This window comes from Bison bison, unplaced genomic scaffold, assembly GCF_000754665.1.
Source record: "Bison bison bison isolate TAMUID 2011002044 unplaced genomic scaffold, Bison_UMD1.0 scf7180017864498, whole genome shotgun sequence".
NCBI classification, from domain to species: Eukaryota; Metazoa; Chordata; class Mammalia; order Artiodactyla; family Bovidae; genus Bison; species Bison bison.
In genome coordinates, this window is record NW_011495057.1 from 1,380,652 (window position 1) to 1,391,351 (window position 10,700).

The 10,700-nt window shown below is 37.9% G+C and overlaps 1 protein-coding gene across 1 annotated transcript in view; it reads left to right on the forward strand.

Annotated features, from left to right (window-relative positions):
* The window catches only part of GREB1L (growth regulation by estrogen in breast cancer-like), a 225,419-nt gene that overhangs the window by 126,915 nt on the left and 87,804 nt on the right, over positions 1 to 10,700 (forward strand). The window contains exons 6-7 of the mRNA XM_010828983.1: positions 5,622 to 5,798; positions 7,865 to 7,987. Coding sequence (XP_010827285.1) covers positions 5,622 to 5,798; positions 7,865 to 7,987 — 300 coding nt within the window. The remainder of the gene's footprint in view (positions 1 to 5,621; positions 5,799 to 7,864; positions 7,988 to 10,700) is intronic.

Consider the following 10,700-nt stretch of genomic DNA (forward strand, 5'->3'; position numbering starts at 1 on the left):
TTTTGGATTCACAGATAAGTGACATCATACAGTTTTTTTTTTTCTTTCTATCTGTCCTATTTCACTAAGCATAATACCCTCTAAGGTCATCGATGTTGTTACAGATGGCAGAATTTCATTCTTTTTTATGACCGAGTAATATTCGATTGTGTGTGCATGTGTCTGTGTGTATACATGTGTGAATGTATACATATGTATTAAGGCCACTACATACAAACCTTCAAGTTTCAGGCTTTCAAAGATGTGAATGTATATTTGCATGTACAGTCATGTAAGGTGTGAGTGAAATTGCAGCTCGCCCTCCGTCTCCTATTGCTGACAGTCCTTCAGCTCTACCATCTCCCACATCTTCTCCCTCCTCTAGTCAGTAACTCTTCTTGCCTGTTCACTGGATGCCAGCCCCTGGATGCCAGCAATACATACAATATTTTATATAATACAGTGCAATAGTACAGTATCAGTACACTACTATTGCACTTTTTCAAGATGCTGTACTGTAGGATTAAAAATGTTTTATTTATTTTTTGTGTTTGTCTTTCATGTATTATTTGTGTGAAAAGTATTATAAACCTATTACAGTATAGTACCATATAGCCAACTGTGTTAGTTGGGTACCTAGGCTAACTGTTGGGCTTTTGAATAAGTTGGACTTATGAATACACTCTTGGAATGGAACTCGTTTGTATGTTATATATATATCGTATATATATATAGCCACAGGATATATATATGATGTATTATATATACATATATATATATATATATATATATACATACCACATATTCTTTATCCGTCTGTCTGTTGATGGATACTTACGTTGCTTCCATATCTCGGCTATTGTAAACAACGTTGCTATGAACTTCAAGGTGCGTGTATCTTTCAATTTAGTGTTTTCATTCTGTGCTTTATACCCAGCACTGAAGTTACTGGATTATATAGCAGTTCTAGTTTAAGTTTTTTAAGGAACCTCTATTACTCTTTTCCATAATGACTGCTCCAGTTTACTTTTCCACCAAAAGGGTACAAGGGTTTCCTTCTCTTCACATGCTTTCCAGCATTTGTTATTTGTAGACTTTCTGATGATAGCCATTCTAACAGGTTTGAAATGATATCATTGTTGTCTTGATTTGCATTTCTCCAATAACCATCAGTGTTGAGCATCTCTTCATGTGCCTATTAGCCATCTGTATGTGTTCTTTGCAAAAACGTTTATTCATGTTTTCTGCCCACTGTTTGATTCAGTGGTTTGTTTTTCGATACTGAGTTGTATGAGCTGTTTGTGTATTTTGGATACTAACCCATTTGTGGTGATATCATTTGCAAATATTTTCTCCCATTCCATAGGTTGTCTTTTCATTTTGTGTATGGTTTCCTTTGCTGTGCGAAGTCTAGGAGTACATAGATCAATATCTTGAGTCAAAAAGTGATCCTGCACATACTTTGTAAAGTTTCCTTAAACTACAGTTCAAATCCTACTCTTGATTCATAGAAAAATAAGTGATAATTTTCATTTTCATGGGCTTTAATTTTTTTTAATATCCATTTTTTTATTTTAGTGAAATTGAGCAGATGGTTTAATATAGACACCTAATGGTAAAGTTGTTCAGTTCAGTCGCTCAGTCATGTCCGACTCTTTTCGACCCCATGAACCGCAGCACACCAGGCCTCCCTGCCATCACCAACTCCTGGAGTTCACCCAAACTCATGTCCATTGTGTCGGTGATGCCATCCAACCATCTCATCCTCTGTCGTCCCCTTCTCCTCCTGCCCTCAATCCCTCCCAGCATCAGGGTCTCTTCAAATGAGTCAGCTCTTCGCATCAGGTGGCCAAAGTATTGGAGTTTCAGCTTCAACATCAGTCCTTCCAATTAACACCCAGGACTGATCTTTAGGATGGACTGGTTGGATCTCCTGTAAAGTTTGTACATTGGACTAAATTAGCAAAGAAGATCCAAGTACTCTTTTGTTCATTTATTCATTCAACAGTGTTTTTTCCAAAAAATCACATTAGGCTATGATATGTGAGCACAAGAATGACAAGACATGGTCTTTTCCATCACAGAGCTAAGAACCTAGTTGGTTCTGGAAGAACAACTTTTTGTTGTTGGAAACCTTTTGAGCACTTTAAATGCATCAAAGTTTTATCAAATGGGACAGTGCATATGTGGTTCTGATTACAAGCGTAGAAAAATATCTTATAATGCCTTTTTGTTCAAGGCCTTTTCTTCATGACTAGAGGGATTCTTTCAGAATGTCATGGAAAGGACACAGAAAAGACCATCAGAATAATAGATTTTATAATCCTTTATAATCAGGAATATGAAACCAAAGGCTTTGGAATTAGAACTGGGTTTAAATCCCAGATTTGCTACTTAGCACTTTAAAAACTTGAGCAAGCTACTTATTTTCTTGAAGTCTCAGATTCCCCATTTATTGATATATAAAGAAACCAATAATGCCTACCCTGCAGGGTTATAATGATCAAAGGGGTGATGTTTATAAGGTACCCAATAGCACAGTGCCTGGCACATACTTGCTCTTTAAATGGTAATTATTCTGCCATTCTATCATATTTATTAAATACCCTTAATAGACATGCTACTTTGCTTAATAATTTTTTATTAACCACTACTCCAGTGAAAGTATAGTGCCACAAATGGTAAAAGTTTTTTCTCTTAAACGGGCACAATGAGATTTTTATATGTTCATTATTCTATTGTGGAAAAGTTAATATTCATCTAACACTTCTTACTTAAGATGAATGATTTTAGTATGCATTACAATATAGTGGGGGGAATTCCCTGGAAGTCCAATGGTTAGGTCTCTACACACTCAATGCCGAGGGCCCACGTTCAATCCCTGGTCAGGGAATTAGTACCCACAAGCCATGTGGCACAGCAAAAAAAAAAAAAAAAATTATAAAAATAAATAAAATTTTTAAAAGATTTAGTGGGAAATTTTTTAAAAACTTAAACTATTCTAGAATCCTTGTGGACTCCAATATCAATTTGTCTAAATTTTTATGTAGATTATGCAGATTCCAAAGACTATGGGGAAATTGATTTTAAAATAAATTGATCCACTTGGCGGTGCATATGCCCCACATCTGCCATGGAATTGAAAGATCTGATTGCTAGGAAAACTAGAAAGGTAATTTGGCTGTAAGAGACATTATTTTTTTGTGATAGTGACAGCATGAACTTTGAACAGATAAAATCTGTCTTGAATCAAAGTTAATACAGAAACCATACAGAGTTTTAAAAATGGACTATAGCATTCTTACTCTTTTATATTGCCAATTCTCATCATTAGTAGGAAGTTTCTCTTCTTTGAAGATTATCCAGATCCATTGCTTTCTTCCTCCTTACCCTCTTTTGCTTTTCACCTCAGGAAACAGGTAGAGGAAAAGAGGTAAACTCTAACCCCAATAATTTTTTAATTCTAATTCTCGCATTAATCTTTTATGAACTGCTTGGCTTGGACCTTTGAGATAAGCCTATTTTTGACACTGTTTTTATTTCAGCTGAAGATTCTTTTATTTATTGTGTTTTGAGTGTGTTGCATCTGCCTCATACGTCAGCCAATTTTCCATCAAGGCATAATGATCACATCAGAAAGTAAGGTCCATGGAGGCCGTGGTTTTGTCTTCCTTGTTCAGCGCTAAAACCTGGTACCCAAAATAGTGCCAGCACATAGCAGAGCACAGATATTTGTTGGATGGATGCATGGACAGATAGATAAATGCATGGATTAGTGGATGGATACATGGATACGTGGATGGGTGAATGGTTAGATGGATGGTTGACTTTAGGAATTTGGTGAATAAGGCAACCATTGACATCTTTATTCTTTTGGCCTACAACTGCAAAGTATTAGACAAATAGCTAAATGCTCTTGAATGCAATCCATCTCTGAATAAGTTTTACATAATTTATGAAATTATGTTAATATTTATATCTCTATAAGTGATGGTAATAAACTAATTATGTAGAATTACTAATATTATGTAACTGATGGGAGGTTGTGACTATCTTTCATTCACCACTGGTTTTCCAGTGTTTAGCACAATGCCTGGCATACAGGTAGGTGCTCAAATAATCATTGAATAAATAATAATAAGTTGGACTGCCCATTTCTAAGTGTTCTGAATTGATCGTCAGCATTCTGAGATTGGGGCATTATAAGATAGTCTGTCTTGAATCCCGTGGTCCTTCTCTTCTCTTCTTGTATCAGTCAGTTAAGTCGATCGGTCATGTCTGACTCTTTGTGACCCCATGGATTGCAGCACGTCACGCCTCCTTGTCCATCACCAACTCCCGGAGTTTACTCAAACTTCTGTCCATTAAGTCAGTGATGCCATCCAACTATCTCATCCTCTGTCATCCCCTTTCCCACCTTCAACCTTTTCCAGCATCAGGGTCTTTTCAAATGACTCAGTTCTTCACATCATGTGGCCAAAGTATTGGAGTTTCAGCTTCAACATCAGTTCCTTCCAATGAACACCCAGGATTGATCTCCTTTAGGATGGACTGGTTGGATCTCCTTGAACAGAGAGGAAATAGGAATCTCAGGAAACTTGTGCCAAAAAATACAGCTGGATCTCATAGAAACTGGGACGTGAACAATGCCCTGAGTTTATACATCTCTGTTCGTATTCTCCTATCTGGAGACCAGCTCCTCTTCACGATTCCAGTTGGCTCTCTCCCACACCCTAGCTGGCATAGCCCTGACTTGGGTTCAGATTTTACAAAACTTACCATATCCAGGGTCTCGTATCATCTGATTGATTCTCTTTGTATTTATTTCAAAATTCCAGTAGAGAGACTGACTGTCCAAGATGGTGTAAGATAATGGTCCACAGTCTAATCAGCTGTGGCCATGGAGTCAAATCCACATGGTGGGTAGGATGGAGAACCAGGGCCAGAAGATTAAGAAGGAAATATGGGGCTTCCCTGGCGCCTCAGTGGTAAAGAATCCACCTGCTAGTGCAGGAAACACGGGTTCCATCCCTGAGCCGGGAAGATCCCACGTGCTTTGGAGCGACTAAGCCTGTGTGCTACCCTATTGAGCCTGTGCTCTAGAGCCCAGGAGCCGTGACTACTGAAGCCTGTGCGCCCAGAGCCCACGGGCTCCACGTGTGTGCTCCACGACACGTGTGTGCTCCACGACAAGAGAAACCACTGCAATGAGGAGCCTGCGCACCACAACTAGAGCACAGTCCCTGCTTGCCGCAACTGGAGAAAAGCCTGTGCAGCAACGAAGACCCAGCGCAGCCAAAACAAATAAAATTTTTAAAAAAGAAGGGAATTTGTAAGGAGGAAATAATAGGTATCTCTAGGTCCAATATTCTTCATATTTTTGTGTTACCTATATAAATTCTATCATATGATATTATCCATTCTATTTCCTTAATCATTATCCCTTGAGAGCATTTTAAAATTATTTCATCTTTCACTGTTATAATTGCTAAATTTTTTGCACCTATTTTTTTCCTTTGAATTATTTCCTTGAAATTAGGAAGTTAACAGGCCAAAGAGTGAGTATTTCTATCCTTTTTGTGTATAAAATTTAAGTATTATAACAACATGTAAGGCCACCAGTAACTTTGTCTTCATTTCAGGGTTTTCTGGAAACTGTATTGGCTGTGGAGAAAGAGGATTTCGGTATTTCACGGAATTTTCCAACCACATAAACTTGAAGCTCACCACCCAGCCAAAGAAGCAGAAGCACTTAAAGTACTACCTAGTCAGAAGCTCCCAGGGTGTACTGTCGAAGGGACCTCTTATCTGCTGGAAAGGTAGCGTTAGCTTCCGGGGGTGGGAAGGGAATGTGAGTGTTAGGATATTGACAAGTGACCTGTGACCCATACAGGGTTCAGAATCCAGGTGTGGAATAGATAAATACCCCAAGTTCAGAAGACTATGCCAGAATGTAAAGCCCCTGGCAGGTTATTGGACTTGCTTCGTTGTTGTTGTTTGTGTTTTTTTTTTTGGCCACTTCATGTAGCCTATGGGATCTTAGTTCCCTAATCAGGGAAGGAACCCACTCTCTCTGGAGTGGAGGCAGATCTTTAACCACTGAACAGCCAGGGAAGTACCTTGACTTGCTGCTTTTCATTTTTAATAGAAACTATTTAAATTTCTCATTGTATTTCTTAGGGGTGTGGAATACATCTCTGGGGGGAGAGGGGAGAATGGACTCTTCCTAGCTCTTCTGGCATTTAGCATGCATGCCTGCTCAGTTGCTCCAGTTGTATCCGACTCTGCAACCCCATAGACTGCAGCACAACAGGCTTCCCTTTCCTCCACTATCTCCCAGAATTTGCTCAAATTCATGTCTGTTGAGTCAGTGATGCTATCTAACCATCTCATCTTCTGGCGCCCCCTTTTCCTTTTGCCTTCAATCTTTCCCAGCTTCAGGGTCTTTTCCAGTGAGTCAGCTCTTTGCATCTTGTGGCCAAAGTATTGGAGCTTCAGCTTCAGCATCAGTCCTTGCAGTGAATATTCAGGACTGATTTCTTTTAGAATCGATGGGCTTGATCTCCTTACTGTCCAAGGGACTCTCAAGAGTCTTCTCCAACACCACTGTTTAACAGCTTCAGTTCTTTGGCGCTCAGCTTTCTTTATAGTCCAACTCTCACATCCATACATGACTACTGGAAAAACCATAACTTTGACTATACGGACCTTTGTCAGCAAAGTGACAACACTTTGTGTTGGTACAGAGTGATGACTATTTTATGGTTGCATAAAGTATCTTTAAGTTCTTATTTAGTGCTCAGTGACAATTCATCTTTCTGGTAAAGAATTACCTTTTTGAAATAGTTTGTGACACAATGATCCTGGGTGACTTCTGGAACCTCACACTTATAGCCATTGCTGTTTTGGAATTGTATTTATGTAAATAATGTCAAATACATATTTGCATACAATATACCTAACATGAAGATATCCTTTTTGGCCAAAATATAGTAGCTCTTCAAGGAAGGTCATAGCATAGAAGATTGCAGAAAACTTCATCTACCTTTTGCGTGTCTCCAATAAACTTGGAAGCTCTCTAAAGGATCCACTATAATTAACTTTGTCATTTACAACTATTTATATTTCTTTTTCACCTGCTACCTTTAAATACTAATACGGTACCACATATAGTATAAATTCGTTGGAAGTTACAGCCACACAGGTTGTCACAATATTTGCTATCTACCTGAATCAATGCAAAGTATTATTAAAATACTACACCAAAGCCCAATTAATATTGGCTCATTTAAAATGAAGCTTAGTTGCACAATCAGTAATACTTTGAATAATATCTGTCAATTTCTTTTAATAAGAACTGAGAATAGTAAGAATTTGAGAATTTCTAATTTTTCTCTTCTGCTGATAAATTTTTCTTTGCTTCTGTTTCTGAATATCAATTAAGGTTGAAGGGAGCCTAAGAGGCTCCAAATCTAGGTTACTATTCTGCACTGAAATCAGTCCTAGACAGGAGATTAACTAGTGCTTGAAAGCTTACTGAGTTTTTATAAATTATAGACAATTTAACCTCAGTCTTACCCGTAAAACTAGCATGACTATATTGGTTATGAGTAATTTTTCTCATGGGAACTAGTCTGTGCATAACAAAAGTCAAACTGTTCTAAGGAACAAAATCATCTCTTTGTTTTCCAAATATGGCCCTAGGAAGACAAATTATGTTCACCAGCTTGGACATTCTGTTGGAGTCAGGACTGGGGAAGGGGGATCTCTTAAAGAAAGTGGCTGCTCCTTGAGGAGTAGGGGTTTATTTTAGAGATTTTTTGGATTGTGGCTCCGTCACTTGTTTTAACAGAATATTGTTCTCTATGATTCTAATCCTTCCTAGAATGTAGAAGCCGACAATCCTCTACCACTTGCCACTCCATTAAACCAAACTCTTCAGTGTCATCAACTGTGACCCCAGAAAACGGCACAACAAATGGATACAAATCAGGATTCATTCAGACAGGTACAGGTTATTTTCTTTTGCAATTTCAAGCAGCAGATGTATATTTATCGAGGTATTTTAAACTTACCATTGGCTGATTTGAACAGAGGTTTTTTTTTTTTTTTTTTAATAGAGGTATTACTTGAGTTACTATTCAAATTAGAACTCAGCATTGAGATGGGTCAGTCTGTGGGTGACCAGGACCCCAAATCCCAAACAGCACTGCCAATGCCAGGCAAAGCAAGGAGACAGGAACTGACAGTTGGTAGAGAATTTAGCTCAAGCTTAGGACCTGTGTCTAGAGGAGTTTGACAGGAGGTAGTGAGTAGAAATGGCAACCCACTCCAGTGTTCTTGGCTGGAGAATCCCAGGGATGGGGGAGCCTGGTGGGCTGCTGTCACACAGAGTCGGATACGATTGAAGTGACTTAGCAGCAGCAGCAGTGAGTAGAAATACAGCCATGAGAGAAGTTTGCGTCATAGCTATGAGGTGGCATTTATTGAGGACATTCTCATGAAGACTGGAGTGCGAGGGTAGGGCTCTAACTAGGCTTGCTCAACATTATATTGAATATTACCAACCAACCTGGATACAAACTAAAATCCCAAAGCAGGACTGAAGATCACAATGGAAGGATCTAGGATCTAGTTTCAGGTAGTATAAGATTGCAGCTTGGTTACAAATAACCAGATAAAATCTTAGTACGTGAAGCCACCTTACAGTATCAGAACAGGGTCAACAGAATGGCTGATCTGATAACTGAGCAGATAAGCCACTAGTCTAAAACTTCTGAGAATTCCTCTAGTGAGGAGGCCTGCACTCTGGTCAGGATAATACTCCAGCAGGACTTAATGTGTCTAGGTGGCTGAAGGGCTGAGGGCTGTGACTGAAGAGATCCCTGCATATAGTGTTTGAGAAAAATTTTCAGAACCAGCCTAGGTTGTATCTTAGGCAAGAAGAAAAGTATTTCAAAAGTATGAGTAAATTTTTTTTTCAGTTCACTTGTATCTTGGAAAGTATTATTTTACCCACAAACCTCATAGCATATGTGTTCTGCCAGAGTTCACTCAACCACAACAAATTGGAAAAAAGACTGTCTTTCTTCATTGCACTACTTGACATTTCTCTTCCAAATGTATATGGAATTTTGATGAGCTGGTAAATGGTTTCCACTTATTTTCAAGATGGAAGTGATTATTAGACTATATTAGTAGCAACTGCAGTGATAATGAAGATGACTTTATTTGGGGACATTTCTGGCTATGTGTCTGGACTCAGCAAAAACCATTTCATCCTGGATTTTAAGTCTAGCCTTTAAACTGTCCAAGAGATTTATATAAAGCCTGTCATTTGAGAGAGAAGAGAATATTCTAAATTCTCATTTAGAATAAATGAGAGAACATCATGTTACTAGGTATTCAAGTAAGAAAAAAGTTGGCATTTGGCTCTTGGCGCTGAAATACTAGCTTTCGTTACAATGATGTCTCCTCCTACAATTTTAATAATTTGATTCTGCAGTATATTTTCTGCCATTAGAACTTGGGTCTAATGAAATGCAATTTTAAAACTACAGCATTAGTAGTGAATACTTACTTCATTCCAACAGAAACTTACCGTGTGTTTTTATTCCCAGACCCTTGTCAGATGCTATAAGTCAGGGTTCCAGTACTTGATTGTTGGCTCCAGTGATTTAAAAATCACTCAAATAAGGGATAAAAGCAATAAAACATGTTACCTTTCATAAGGGAGAGGTGAATATATATAAATAACTAGTCATACCTGAAAATAATGAAAAGATACTGAAATGTTAATAATAAATAGTGAAATGATAATTAACATTTTAATTATGCAGAAATATATTTTGAAAATGAAAATTGTTCCAAATAGAGGAATTCAAGATTCAGGCTTTATTTAGCAAAGGCTCCTTCAGTTGTCACAACTGACTTACAGTGAACACAAGTGACCAAGTGCTATGTCAATATTCTTGTGTATCCCTTGTTGAGGGGAGAATAGTAATTTGACCATGAAATTAGCTATTAATTTTAGGTGCAATCCAGAGAATTTAATAGAAGATGGTGCCTTTAAGAGTAAAACTTTGTGTCTAAAACTTTCTTCTTGACAAATAATATTTATGGAGTCTTCAACAATTATTTTTTTCCATGTATTTTGAAAGTAATAGACTGTAAGAATTTTATACCAGCCTATATTATCATTTCAAACATTAAGCATATGCAGCATCTCCTTAGCTGATAGAGATTTACCCTCTGTAGGAGATTGCCTTCTTAATCTGTAATCAATGACTGCCTGTAATCAGCATTTCTTAGCCAGAAATGTAAGCACACATTTTAGCAAAGTATTTGCTAAAGCACACAAATAAGGAAAGTATTTGAAGATGGGATTAATTTACTATTTACACAGCTTTGTCTTTCATTCCAACTGCCGAGCTCTGGACATTCTGTTCTGGCTGGCTTGCTGCTTTATCTTTTGCATATTTTCTTTCAACATATTTGTGTCATTGATAATTCAAATTTTAGCCAACAATCCTGGTAAAATATTTTATGGTTTTGACTGAAGGTGGCTACATAGTTACTACGTATATTGTACACACTGCACACACACACACACACACACACACACACACACATATGTGTGTTGTGTTTAATAAGGACAGGAATTCAAGAATAAGATCCTGGAAACTGTGTGGTACAGCCAGAAATAAAGCGGGGCGGGGGGG